Consider the following 14856-nt stretch of genomic DNA (forward strand, 5'->3'; position numbering starts at 1 on the left):
AAAAAGAATTATACAACGCTGTTTACTATATGAACCTTACAGTAATTGTTTAAACAGGTGTTTAAATATTAAGCAACAATGTTTAATTTTCAACATCTAATCTTCAATGAATTAAACATGATTGTTTAAACGGTTAAACATATGAGGTTCATATAGTAAACAGCGTTGTGTAAAATCTTAAACAGCGTTTTTACTGTGTAGCAGGCAAGTTAATTGACATTCAAAGAATAGAGCAAGCTTTGAAATGAATTAAAAGAATATATCTATACAAATTTTCTTTCGGGGGCGTTAAGCATTAAGTTTTTAGATCCAAGAATGGGCAGTATATAGGTGGGGATCATGAGGGGGGGGGGGGGTGGGGCTGTGACCCCGTTACACGACCTTTCGTATCGGAAAGCGATATGATTACGAAGGGTTTATTACTACTGCCCCAATATTTGGATAAAGTAATGTATCGTTTACAGGGCTACGTGTCTCTTGTACGTGAATTATGTCAGCAAAATTTACATCCAGACTTACATCAGTCTCAAAAACTCTGCATTGTTTTGAGCTGTCGCAACATGGGGGTGTAGGCTATAGCTAAATTAAGGGTGAGCCCCCGACCGCTACACACCAGCTTGGCCCCATTTATCACTCTAACATGCCTATCTACACCGTCACCATCTTAGATTTTGATTTGGGACAAAGTCCTATTTTCCGTTTCAGGCCTTGGATATTATAAAAAATAAAGTTTATAGACAAAGGGCAACTGTGTTCAATGTTGTATTCTCATAACGGCAAAGACAGAGTATTTCTGGATTCACTCCAAAATCAGCTGATACAAGTGAAATATTGGAGAAGAATCTTTACTCCTGGGTCGTCAGGACCGGTATCGATACCATCAACAAAATCGTCTGCGGGATCAGAGCGAAAAGTCACCATGAAGTACCTCCTGTTTGCGTGCACTGTTTTTGGCGCCATTTTAGCCTTCATTTTCCGTACACCGGTCCCCGATGGGCTGACGGAACCTTGGAAATATCGTCTGCTGATAGCTACCACGTCAGTACAGGCTCTATTGGTAAGGAATAGATAGGGGCATGTTTCTTATTTTCCAGTTATAATGATATGAAAGAAATTTAAGAAAGGAAAAGAATAGGGCTATAGTATTCAGGAATATGTCCATTGTTTGAGAAAATCTTACACAGAAAAGGAGCATATCGTTCAGGCCGGTCACTTTAACAAGAAATTAAACTTTTAATTGTTTAAACTAAAGAAAAAATACAAATCGGTGTCTCTACTCGGCCATTTTAATGGGTGATTTACCCCGGCTTCACACCCTTTTATTTTTGAGAGTGTAGACTGTGTAGTCCTATATGAAGACTAAATTTAAGTACTTTTTAACCGGGACTTTTTATCTGTATTATGCCCGTATGAATACAAACAAGATTAGGTATCTCATGTAATATGAGCAAGCGCGAATCGCGAGCTGATATTTTTCTTCAATATGATTATATCGACCTGAAAACGGGACCCCTAATCAACATCATTTGAATTCAAGAACAAGATAGGCATGATAGGTGTATCACTAAACAACCTAACACGAGCATATCATTTCCTCATAATAGCTCTATGATTTCCTGTATAAAGTATATTGAAAAGAACAGTAGATTTTAAGGACGAACTTATGGAGAGGTTAGTAAAAAATGCGAGAACACGATACTCTCAAATGATTTGATAAAAACAAATCATAAGGAATTAATTGGAATTATGATATATATAACGTGCTGTACAAAGTATGTATAGATATAACGTATAAAAATGAAAATATAGATAAACTAGCGTAAATACTATACTGATACATAAATAATTCTAATAAATGAAGCTTATTCCAATTATGAATCCTCCGAGTAGAAGTCATGTTCCAACAGTACATCTCATAATTATAAAATGGCGTCTGAAATACAATATGGGCTACGACCTCGTTCTCACTGTGCATGCGATCCTTCAACACGGTAACCCGTTCGTTACTGGTCGCAAACATCTTTGAAGCATTCAGAGAATGTTACGATCAAGACGATTGCCACGACCCATCTGATATGATACGATCTGATACGATCCGCTATGATCACTACGATTACTCCATGCACGATTAAGACCACTGTTTCAATCGTGGCGCAAAATATAATGACAGTGGGAACAATGGGTGATTTCAAGTTCGGTGTTGACCTTTTTGTGTTGGTGTAAGGTCAATTTTTACACGATTATCACACCAAACATAAAATGAAGATGGTCCCAAAACGTCACTCACTACTTGTTGAGATGTCAATAATGTGATCTGGGGCCCGTTGCAGAAAGAGTTGCGATCAAACGCAACTACAAAAATCTTGCGCAACTTGATTTTCAACCAACGAAGCACCTGTATTTGGGACTTTAATACGCTTGATAGTTTGACTTGTGTTTAAATGCAACTCTTTCTGCAACAGGCCCCTGGATCAGTTTTGCAAACTCTGAATAAGTTTTGGAGCTAAAGGGGAAGGAATCCAAATTTCAACACCAACACCGACACCAGGGCCAACACCGGACTTGAAATCACTCAATAGGTATACGCCTATAACGTTATACGACTCGTGGCATCAATTGGCAATACTTGCCAAAGCACGTGCGATATGACACAGCTTTCCATAGGACTTTGGAATTGGAACTATAATCTGTTCATTATTTTGAACCTGGTGGATGCTTTGATTGAGTAATACCACGTGATGCAAGTTTACTGGGCTTTACAAACAGATCCAGAGAGTAAATTAGTTTGTTTATGTATAAAATACGATCACAGAATTATCTGTAATATAGATGCAAATCTTATACAACCACTTAAGTTCAGGAAGAGAAGAGCAAATATATCAGATAAGCTTATAGCTACTCGTAACCTATGGAGATGTTATCTCTATAATACCGCATCAGTTTATGTGCAAACATCTCGATTGGAAGTTGATTGTGATGATGTGAAGATAAAGATTGCATCAAGAAAAAAAAGGTAGTTTGATAAAAAACGCGGACAAGGATGATGATGAGGGGGGGGGGGGGGTGCAACCTCAAAACAAATCAGTCAAAATGACTAGTTAATTGGGTCAGCTGGGTGCAACTGCTATTCTAGTGATATTTGACCCTTTTCTAGGCGTATTTGAGCAGAACAGAGTTACTTTACTATCGCTTCAAAAATGTAACTAGACATATCAATTGCACCACGCTGACTACTGAACTAGTCAATTTAACTGATTTAGTTGTATAGTGTAGAGTAGATAGAGGTGGTGGTGACACACAGGGTAGGGGCGAGCGCTCCTATATGATTTTTTTTCTTTTAAATGGTGAAAAAACGGGAAAAGACACAAAAGAGGGACAAAGGAAAATCGGAAGAATATCATAAAAATGTGAGGTATTCAATTCAATTGTCATAATCATTTATTTTCTTCCATTTGTCACAATATAACAACTTATAACATATAATTTATCATAAATGACTTTAAAGATATAAAAGATTTGTTAACAGAAGAAGCCGCACACAGCAAAAACTGTGGTGTTAACCGGTGTACATAGAGGACCACACCAGTTATTTTACACCGGTGTTAAATTTGTGGTGTTAGTTTTACACCTATAGGTGTTATTACAACACATTTTGTTGTTACATTTACACTCTTTGGTGTTATGTTTTTCTCTAGGGTGTAACTTTAACACATCAGGGTGTGGTCCTGTATTAACACCAATTAGTGTCAGTTTTAACACCGCAGTTTTTACAGTGCACGATTCCCTAAAAGCGTATATAACACGTATTCTACCGAGATTATACCGAGACATTTTTTTTAAAATGTGACGTCTCCTTTCGATCGCGTTGCCCGTCCCCATAAAAAAAGACATCCTGGCATTGCAATTGCCCCTGATACGAGGTAGCCAAGAGGATCTCCCCATTTTTGCGACAATGAGCTATCATGGCTAAAATCTTGCCAGTGGGAATCTATTCTGGGTGTGTTACCAGAAAAAAAGGCAAAATCAAATTTCTTTTTTTATAGGCCTAGCCCTTCTACATGTTCTATAGTGCTGGATTCGCCACTTGAATCATAAACGCATGACTTTATTATTGAAAACCCCATCATGCATGATAAGCTATTGCTGATGATCGTGATCAGAAAGAAGAATCTGAAATCATGCACCAACAGATGGCGTCATGTTATGTTAATCCGTTTACCTACTTAGATACATGCTTCATGGCAGAGCAGCAATGCAAGAGGGGAGGGGGTGACGAACGTGGGCGGATGGGGGGGGGGATGTGTGGAGATAGTATAAAATATTATTTTTTTTATTATTATTTGTTTGGCGTCACCTGGGCCTGGGAGGCGAAAAGCGAACTGGATCACTGTGACCCGCAGGTCTCTCCTCCCGATATAACTGATTGGGGGGAATGCAGGTGGACCACTACACCGGGGTTTCCCCCTACTCTTATACGAATAGTGCAATGGGTTCTTAACGTGCAAAGGTGGTGACTCTCCTCTACACGGGGCCTCCATTTAACGTCCTATCCGAGAGACGGAGTGTTTTCTATTGTAACATAGCCTGCATCTATGAAACATGGGAGAGACGTTTACACACAACGCACTGGCTTCAGTCGTCCGCCCGGGGTGGACTCGAACCCACGATCTTTGGTTCGACGGGCAGACGCGTTACTGACTGAGCCAACACCGCTCTCACTGAGATCACAAATAAAGATCCCATGTCCATAGATATACCCCATCGAAATCCACTCCTCTGCAATTTGATCTTTATATACCTTTAATGTATTTGCATTTAAAAAAATAATGTCTATATTATCTAAAGATAGTTATTTGTTTTTGAATTTATTAGATTCAAGGCATCTGTTATTTTGTTATTCATTTTTAAATGATAAACATTATACAGATATTGACTAATGGGGTGTGTAATATAAACATTCTTTGGACCGCCGGATTTGTATTTTCCCGAGGGGTTATATTTTCCCGAAGCGCGCAGCGCTGAGGGAAAATATGATCACAAGGGAAAATATTAATCATTTAGGTGGTCCAAAGAATGTTTTTTTTACACATCCCATCAGTCAATATCTGTTATATTAGATAGCCTCTAATGATGAATATAAAGTTAGGCTTAACGATGCGTGCAGCATGTTTATAATATTCACAGTGATTGATTGAACTGGTATAGATCTAACGTTAGATCTTGATCTAAGTAACGTTAGTCTAACGCAGTGAATGACCCTTTTCTATTCAAATCAACTTTTTTTAGGCCAAGCCCTATAGATCTAAATCGAAGTTCGAGCCCAGACCAGGTCCAGGACCCAATGCAGGCCGATAATGCATGGCAACATCTAATCCACAAGAGGGCGCCATACACGTAGAAAAATATATTCATGGACCGGTTGGTCAATATATTCATCGAAGGTGGACCGGCTGGGAAAATACTTTGATATTGATCATATCACGTGACGCGTTATGGACCAATCGCGCTTGGCTATCTGTCTTGGCTATCTAATATATTTTTTTATATACCTTTAATGTATTTGCATTTCAAAAAATAATGTCTATATTATCTAAAGATAGTTATTTGTTTTTGAATTTATTAGATTCAATGCATCTGTTATTTTGTTATTCATTTTTTAAATGATAATCATTTTTTTGCATGACCTAAATGTATCCTTACTTACACAATTAATCTCACTTATTACTAGATAAACTGAGTACAAATTTGCATACATATTTTCCCAACATTTATATCAACCTACATTTTGGGGTCAGGACCTATTTTATTCATACATTTTTTTTTCATTCTCTTCTCTCTGTCCAGGCTAGGATTAGTGCCTACTTCCAACCGGATAATCCACACGCGTACATCCAAGCATTCAGGTCAATCCGGGACCTTACCAACGTACCTTCACCTTCAGAGGTCAAGGGGTCAAACATCAGGTCAAAGGTCACGACATTCGATGGAGTCAGGGTACGCCTCTACGAACTGATCAAGAAGAAAGAATTTCTTCAGCCGGCTTTGATATACATTCACGGGGGAGGATATGCTTTGGGATCACCTGGTAAGTTAATTAAAAAACAACAACAACAGCAACGAATGGGACAAGTTAAAGGGGAATGAAACCTTTGGAAAAAGTAGGCTTGCGTGGAAACAAAAAAAATCAAAGAATAAGAACAACGAAAGTTTGAGAAAAATCGGACGAATAATTAGAAAGTTATGAGCATTTCAATATTGCAATCACTAATGCTATGGAGATCCGCCTTTGGCAATGCGACAATGATGTGTGATGTCACATGTGAACAACTTTGCCTTTGATGGACTATAAAATACCCCAAAAATGTCTCTTTTTACTTATTCTTATGGTGATACAAACTCTTTATCCATGACGTATTCTGCAAAAATCTGTTTTACATGCCCTCCTATAGAAAGAACACATGATCTACTGATAGATGTGATAAAAGAGGCAGTTTAAGTGAAATATATACTAAAGTAATGGGGAGAGTTGTTCACAAGTGACATCACACATCTTTGTCGCATTGCCAATATGAAGATCTCCATAGCATTAGTGATCGCAATATTTAAATGCTCATAACTTTCTCATTATTTGTCCGAATTTTCTCAAACTTTCCTTGATCTGTTTCTTTGATTTTTCTGTTTTCACACAAGCTATTTTGTTCCAAAGGTTTCAGTCTCCTTTAGTGTTTTAGGCCCGTATTCTGAAGTTTGGTTTCAAGTTGGGGCATGGTCTAACTCTGGTGACACGACATTTTCTCCGGCGACAATTGCTCCAGGCTTTATTTCGTCTAAGATGTATGGTTAGGGTTGCAATAGGGTTTTATTGATATTAGGATTAGGATCCAGGGTTGAAATTGGTCATTCCATTCATGTGTGGAATTTGCAGCGGAGCCGTTGTCGCCGGAGCAAATAATGTCATGGAGCCTAACTCAGTACTAAAATGAGTTAGAAAGGCTATTGAAGTTGGGGAGGGCAAGTCCAACATGACCCCCTTTCTGATATTAGCACATAGCAAAAACTGTGGTGTTAACCGGTGTACATAGAGGACCACACCAGTTATTTTACACCGGTGTTAAATTGGTGGTGTTAGTTTTACACCTATATGTTTTATTACAACACCTTTTGTTGTTACATTTACACTCTTTGGTGTTTGATGTATAATCTCTAGGGTGTAATTTTAACACCTCAGGGTGTGGTCCTCTATTAACACCAATTGGTGTCAGTTTTAACACCGCAGTTTTACCATGTTTACAGTGCAGAATATCCTCTGCCAGATCTTCTTGTTGGTATTGATCCAAAACTTTCACACGTGCACATACAATTCTTCCAGATATCAGAACCATCTACTTGAAGAGATTTCTTTTTTTTGTTAAAATGGCAGATGGATACGACAGACTGACAAGAGACTTAGCAGAGCGTCTAAACATGGTCGTAGTCTCAATCGAGTAAGTATGTAGTACGGTGCAGTTGCTCAATTTATTATCTTGTTTAGGAAACAAGCTTGGAATAATGAATAATCCGGATAGATACGAGAAAAACTATATACTGCAAAAGTCCTTAAACTTTTGAAAGTTTCAAAATCATGTATTTATGAAATCATGATGTATTTTTTTTATTTCATCCATCAATGCTCGGATGGCAGATTATAATCAAATTCAGAGACCACTGACGGAAATAACGCTAATTTGATTGAATTATAATAATAACAATAATAAAAACTTGATGGATAAGATGTAGTGCAGTAGCGTTCTCACACATAAGACATGAAACAATTATTATTTGTTGGTATTATGAGATGCAGCCAAGAAGGTGTGTTCTATAGAAGCCTAATAATGCATAAACTACAATGAATCAATATTTCCAAGTGGAATTGTGCCATTGGCACCCTCTAAACCTTAGTGAAATAATTCTAGCACTTAATAATTAATCTTATTTTCGTGATTATTTTGATCTCTACTGCAGCTATCGTCTGGCCCCTGAGCATCCTTTCCCTGCTGGGCACCTAGATTGTCTTAGTGCCACCTCTTGGTTCCTGCGCAACGCTCAAGACTTCGGCGTAGATGCCAACAGAGTAGCCATCTCTGGAGACAGCGGTGGGGGCCACATGAGCGCTACTGTGTCTCAGGTTATCAACGATGACCCAGCTCTTCCCAACTTGAAACTTCAGATCTTGATTTACCCTGCTACTCAGACCTTGGATCTGCTAACCCCTTCTTACCAGAAGTACGACCAGGACTTCGGTGATGAGGGTATTCTACCTAGGAAGCGCGTAGCAGCATTCATCAGCATGTACGACCTGGGAAGGTCGGACCCACTCTACATGCAGCAGATCCTGTCCAACGAGCATATCATCAGGGAATTCAGGTTGAACTCTCCTTATATGAACTACGTGGATCACAGTGTCATCCCGTCTGAGCTGCGCAAGGAGACACGACTTTATCGACCTCCAAGACAAGGACCAGGAAACGAGTCTTTATGGCGTCAGGTCGAAAGCAAATATCTTGATCCACGCTGGGCACCCTTACTTCGTCAAGACCTATCGGGACTTCCGCAAGCATTTGTTACAACGTGTGGTTTTGATAGCATTCGAGATGATGGAATCTTCTACGCGAAGCGACTGGAGGAGGCGGGTGTGAAAACTCAATGGAAACATTATCCTTCGGCTTTTCATGGTGTGATGTTCATAAACAATTTCTTTTGGTTTCAGGTTGGGGAAGTAATGACGAATGATATTGTAGAGTTTGTTCAAAAGAATATTTAGGAAATTATTTTCCTTTGAGAAAATTGTGCATAAAGTAAATGGCTATGACATGTATGAGCAGGGGCATCGCTTGAATCCTGTTAAAGTGCAATAAAAGCTCTATACTTTAAGATTAGTGAAAAAATATAAATTACCAATTTATGACCTAATACAAATATATATCGGCTACATCCGCCTTCTAAAAATAATATTGTGTGCCTGTGGAAGCTTAACTTTAGACCATGTACAAAAACTAGAAAGAATCCAGAAAAGAGTTTGTAAAAATTATCTCAGGCAAAAGTTATTTAAATTATGAAGATGCTTTAAAACGATGCAAACTGGAAACATACAAAGATAGACGCGAACAATTATGTTAAGTTTTTACCTATGAGCAAAAATCTACTTTGTCAAAACTGGTTACCTGAAAAGAACGTTGTTGGTATGACTTTACGCAGTAAACAAAAGTATTTGCTATAAAAATGCAGGATCTCTCTTGAAGTGCAGATTTTCATTGTAATTGCATGTTATATGCTGGATTTTTCTTAATGTACCATTAGTTTCACCATTATTACATTATTGTTTTATGTTACATTTGCAGTTGTTATACATTTTTTGTAGTAACATGCTATTCAGCTTTTTAGCTGCAGTATGTGTATGATTGTTTTACTGGCAATTAATAAACCATGAAATGAAATGATTCGTGATGGGATGTTATCCCCGGGTAATTACAGTCTATATTATCTTTATCATAGGAGTATTTGCCACATTCGATGAATCCGAGTGTGCATGTCTTGTATATTTTCAAAAGTAAGATTTAGAAATGGAGGAAATTCGATACATCCAAAATAAATGTCTGCATGTTTTGCACATCTTTAAAAGATTCAGTTATTCTCTATAAGGCGGTTCGTCAGTTATGGTAAATGCACATGGAAAGCACTGCCAATGACGATGGCAGATACAGAGGTTAAAGGCCTGGACACACCGCCCGAGCGTTGTTGGAGCGGTAGGGAGAGAGGGTCGAATTTTGCTCACAAAATTTGGGAAAAAATCGAAAAAAAAATCGAAAAAAACAAAACAATCGAAATCGAAAATGGTGAACGGTAGCGAGCGGTGATGATTTTTCTCTCCGCTCCACGACCGCTCCTAAAGGCATGGTCACACCGCCCGGGCGTTGTTGGAGCGGTCGTGGAGCGGAGAGATAAATTTGTCCTAGAAGGAGACTGAGTTAGGGTTGTCATGGGCACCCCCAACCCCCCCCCCCCCCAAAAAAAAAAATTCGTGAAATCGCGCACCCTTATAAATGGCAGACTAAATGAAAGTAGACCATAATTTATGGCGAGTGGATGAGTTGGCAGTAGACGAATTGGCAATTTACCGCCTGACTATACATGGGAAGTCAGGGGTTCGATCCCCGGCCGCGGCACCTATTCCTGTGAGCAAGGCATTTAATCGGCAATGCTCTTTTCTTTATCCTACATTCAAATATGAAAATGCCATTCGCATTCTAGTTAACTAGGTGTGCACTTGTTAAAATAAAAAAAACATTATATGGATCTATGATTATGATGATCCAAACTCGGAAAGTGTAATGAGGTTTTATCCCCCCTCCCCTCCCCTCATATTCGGATAACGCATTGCAGGTCCGTGGATATAGGGAGTTATCGCTTCCACACCGACCAACGGATTCAAGAACAAACAAAATGTATTGTCGCATGCCGTTCGTGAATCAGTCTTTGTCCAAACTTTGTGAATCAACATGGCAACTTCGCCCCGGACTCGGAACAAATGATATTTCAATTTCACGTCAGCTCCGAAACTTGTATATTAATTTGTTTTTGGTCAATCTTTGTTTTCCTGGGCTATAGGGCAAAGCTGCTATTCCGGTCCACCAATTTTGGACAAAGACCTTTGAGCTGGGGATGTCTGTTGTGATCTGATCTGTTATGCAGTAATAAAAGGCACACTAAAATTGATATACATATCAAGTTCACTATCAGCCAATACAATTGCATGATTTCAGTATAGCTTCAAATCGTCATCTCATATTTGTTTTGATAACACGTTTTATCAACCACGACCTATTATGGCCTTGGCTTATATATATATATATATATAAAATCGAGTTTATATGGATTGAGATATTTCTATATTGTGGCCACTGTGTTTGAATGTCGTATTCTCATGCTGACAAAGTCAATGCGAATTATCCCAAACCGGCTCATAAATTGATCGAGGAGTTAAATTGGATCAATATATTTATTGCATCGTGAAGACCAAAAAGTCGTATTTAACGCCCTGTCTCGATTTCGAAATTTTCACCATGAAGAAGCTCCTGTTCGCGTGCATTCTTTTTGGCGCCTTTTTGGCCTTCCTGCTTCACACGCCTGTCCCCGATGGGCTGACGGAACCTTGGAAATATCGTCTGCTGATAGCTACCATGACAGTACAGGCTCTATTGGTAAGGAGTCAATCGGTGTCTCTTAATCCAAGTTAGGCGACTCGGGGGGGGGGGGGGGGTGTTAAAAAAGACATCCTCGAGGGGGGGGGGGGGTGGGTCGGATTTGGAAAGGGTATGGGTGTTCTGTGGCCCCAAAATTTGACACAATGCCTTTAAAGGTCAAGTCCATCCCAGGACAATGTTGAATTGAATTAATAGAGAAAATTCAAACCAGCACAATACTGAAAATTTAATCAAAATGGGTGGTAAAATAAAAAAGTTATGACATTTTAGACTTTCGCTAAGCGAAACTTTAAAATGTCATAACTTTCTTATTTTACATTCGATTTTGATGAAATATTCAGTGTTATGCTTGATGGATGTTTCTATTTTTATTCAAATCAACTTTTTGTTTGGGTGGACTTGTCCTTTAACAACGAAAGTTGCTTATGAAGTACCAGTGGTGGTTGGGAACTGGAATTTAACATGAAAATGGGGGTCTAAATTGGAAACTAATACCAGGAATGAAGGGCTCAGAATCGGGGAGAACGGGTTGGTCAATGAAATGGGTGGAAATTAATTAATGATCTTAATGACTGCACATACACACACCGCCATTATTATGTGAGTGTCCCCACCCCCGGTGACATATTTGCATTATCATAAAAGATTTCTTATATAAAAAACAATCTGTCAAGCAATTTCATGATCATAACATTACAGATACTGAACTTTATCAATGAAACATTTAGTGATACCCATTCAATAAAGCTACCCTCGCCCCCATCTTTATGAAGATAGATACAAGAAAAAAAATCGTGATCATGGATACAGAATCGCCCTCAAAATACTTCATTGATTGTATGGATAATTATCATTATTTTTTTTTTAATTTATTGTTTATTCATATATGTTTATTGCTATGTATTTATTCATGCATCTTTTATGGAGCAAGGCCTCATAGAAACATTATTTTCATACATACATTTTAAGAATCATTTTGTAGGATATTCTAGCATACATAATCCTACGTCTCTCTCTCTCTCTCTGTCCAGGCCAAGACAATTGCCTATTTTCAATCAGACAGTCCACGCGCTTACATCCAAGCATCCAGGTACATCCTTGCCCTGACCAACGTACCTTCACCTTCAGAGGTCAAGGGGTCAAACATCAGGTCAAAGGTCACGACATTCGATGGAGTAAGGGTACGCCTCTACGAACTGATCAAGAAGAAAGAATTTCTTCAGCCAGCTTTGATATACATTCACGGGGGAGGATATGTTTTCAATTCACCGGGTAGGCATAATCATCAGAAGTTACTGACCGATCCAAGATTTAAGAAATAAGAGGTCACAGAAAAGAATCAGTTTCTTGAATATATAGTAATGGAAATGATTAAGGACATCATTGATTAAGTTGGACGTAGTGACTGCTTTTGAGTTTCAGTTGAGTAAAAAAAAGTATGGCGAGAAAGAAAGTTCTCATTTCCTTAATTGTGTGCCTTTTTGTGGCGGGGGTGTCCCATAAGATCCGCATGAAACATTAAGAAATGTAGTTTGCCGATAAGGTGCCAATAATGCCAATATTCGCGTCGGACGTGTTGCTATTGTCCCAAATCCTACTTACTCCTTCACTTATTTCTTGCCACATCTAGTTGAAAAAAAAAACTTAAAAGAAAATTCATTTCAATTTTTGTTTAATAACAGATACCTATGACAGGCTTACGAGGGATTTATCAGAGCGTCTCAACATGGTCGTAGTGTCAATCGAGTAAGTATTTAGTGTATTGGCACACTTAAGAGGAAATTTGACTGTACAAAACAAACAGGGAAACATTCAATCTTTAAAATATATTATCTTTCAAAGTCTTCAGGCAAAATCCGTATAAAAGAGATTATAAATGCATATCTGAAACCATGCCAGTCATCGATCTTATTTATCTATTTTTTTTAACAGTCATCAATATTCCCAACGATAGAATGAACAGAATCAAAGGCAAGACCAGCACTACAGCAAACGCACAAAAAACAAAGCAAAACAAAAACGCTGTTTACTCTAATTATGAACCTAGTTTAAAAGTTTAAACAACCATGCTATTATTGGAATCAGAAATTGAAAATTAGACTTTATTGTTTAATATTTTAGACAGTTATTTAAACTGTTGAAACAACTACTCTACAAGGTTTATATCGTAAACAGCGTTTTACGGTGTGTTTTATCTGAATTGTATCATGAAAAACATTAAGGCGGAATGGGGTACTGTTCTCGCAAGCGCAGAAGATTATTGTTTGTTCTATAGTATTTGGCTGATCTATGTGCTGCATGCAGCCAGGAATAAGTGACCTAGTGCTTCAAAATTGAAGTATTACGTGTAAATGGTGTCATGAGCAAAAATCTAAATGTAAGTGAGATATTCGAGGAATAAGTAATGCATCCAATATAAAATGGATCTATCTGTACACTGCAGCTATCGTCTGGCTCCTGAGCATCCTTTCCCTGCTGGGCACCTGGATTGTCTTCATGCCACCTCTTGGTTCCTGCGAAACGCTCAAGACTTCGGCGTAGATGCCAACAGAGTGGCCATCTCTGGAGACAGCGCTGGTGGAATCTTCAGTGCCACGGTGTCACAGGTTATTCATGATGACCCAACTCTTCCAAACTTAAAGCTTCAGATCTTGGTTTACCCTGCCACCCAGATCTTGGACTTTTTAACCCCATCCTACCAAAAGTATGATCAGGACTTTGGTGATGGAGGTGTTCTCCCTAGGAAACGCGTTGCGGCATTCCTAAGCATGTACGATCTGGGGCGATTGGACCAACTCTACATGCAGCAGGTACTGTCCAACGAGCACATCACCAAGGAATTCAGGTTGAACTCTCCATTTATGGGTTATGTGGATCACAGTGTCATTCCGTCCGAGCTACGTGAGAAGACCCGAATCTACATCCCTCCAAAGCAAGGCCCCGGGAACGAGTCTCTATGGCGTCAGGTCAAAGGCAAATATCTGGATGCACGCTTTAAACCTCTGATTCGTGAAGACCTATCGGGACTTCCACAAGCATTTGTAGCAACGTGTGGTTTTGATGGCGTCCGAGACGATGGAATCTTCTACGCGAAGCGACTGGAGGAGGCGGGTGTGAAAACTCATTGGAAACATTACCCTTCTGCTTTTCATGGTGTGATGTTCATAAACAATTTCATTTGGTTTCAAGTTGGGGAAGAAATGAGGAAGGATATTGTAGAATTTGTCCAAAAGAATGTCTAGGAAGTAAGACTGTTCATGACAATGAGCATGGGACAACGTCTCGGGGGGGGGGGGGGGGGGGTAGATGAGAGGGGGAATCATTTCTCATTTCTAAAGGGGGTCTTTCACGTCTTCCCCGATAATTCTTTAATCATTTGCTTAAGCCAAAGCGATGTTTGGCTATCCCCTTTGTTGGAGCCATTTGATATTTTCTGGTGAATTCAAAACAAAAATCTGGTCACAATTTTTAAATACTTCTCAGACTATATATGTTTTTGTGCGTTTGATATAATATCGATCATCAATGGTTCAATGGCAATGTTTGAATTTATAGACTGTAAAAAAAATTATCTGAAATAGTAGTTTACGTTGAATGTATATAAGTAGAATTTATT

At 38.8% G+C, this 14856-nt stretch overlaps 2 protein-coding genes across 2 annotated transcripts; both read left to right on the forward strand.

Annotated features, from left to right (window-relative positions):
* The first annotated feature begins 651 nt into the window (after nt 1–651).
* On the forward strand, nt 652–9646 carry LOC121429933 (arylacetamide deacetylase-like). Its single transcript, XM_041627194.1, has 4 exons — nt 652–1057; nt 5845–6085; nt 7421–7484; nt 8002–9646. The coding sequence occupies exons 1-4, from the start codon at nt 758–760 to the stop codon at nt 8798–8800; spliced, it is 1404 nt and encodes a 467-aa protein (XP_041483128.1). The 5' UTR covers nt 652–757; the 3' UTR covers nt 8801–9646.
* Nucleotides 9647–11069: 1423 nt separating this feature from the next.
* Nucleotides 11070–14482, forward strand: LOC121429389 (arylacetamide deacetylase-like). Its single transcript, XM_041626366.1, has 4 exons — nt 11070–11237; nt 12272–12512; nt 12923–12986; nt 13684–14482. Exons 1-4 carry the CDS (start codon nt 11100–11102, stop codon nt 14480–14482), a joined length of 1242 nt encoding a protein of 413 aa, XP_041482300.1. The 5' UTR covers nt 11070–11099.
* Nucleotides 14483–14856: the final 374 nt, after the last annotated feature.

Source organism: Lytechinus variegatus, chromosome 16 (genome assembly GCF_018143015.1).
Source record: "Lytechinus variegatus isolate NC3 chromosome 16, Lvar_3.0, whole genome shotgun sequence".
Classification (NCBI taxonomy): Eukaryota; Metazoa; Echinodermata; class Echinoidea; order Temnopleuroida; family Toxopneustidae; genus Lytechinus; species Lytechinus variegatus.

What these genes read in the sequence shown, in the direction of transcription:
- LOC121429933 (XM_041627194.1), top strand. Translation starts at nt 758, where the DNA reads ATGTTGTATTCTCATAACGGCAAAGACAGAGTATTTCTGGATTCACTC. An exon ending in CGTCAGTACAGGCTCTATTG is followed by an intron (nt 1,058 to 5,844) that starts GTAAGGAATAGA and finishes CTCTCTGTCCAG; the next exon opens with GCTAGGATTAGTGCCTACTT. An exon ending in ATGGTCGTAGTCTCAATCGA is followed by an intron (nt 7,485 to 8,001) that starts GTAAGTATGTAG and finishes TCTCTACTGCAG; the next exon opens with CTATCGTCTGGCCCCTGAGC.
- LOC121429389 (XM_041626366.1), top strand. Translation starts at nt 11,100, where the DNA reads ATGAAGAAGCTCCTGTTCGCGTGCATTCTTTTTGGCGCCTTTTTGGCC. An exon ending in TGACAGTACAGGCTCTATTG is followed by an intron (nt 11,238 to 12,271) that starts GTAAGGAGTCAA and finishes CTCTCTGTCCAG; the next exon opens with GCCAAGACAATTGCCTATTT. An exon ending in ATATGTTTTCAATTCACCGG is followed by an intron (nt 12,513 to 12,922) that starts GTAGGCATAATC and finishes GTTTAATAACAG; the next exon opens with ATACCTATGACAGGCTTACG.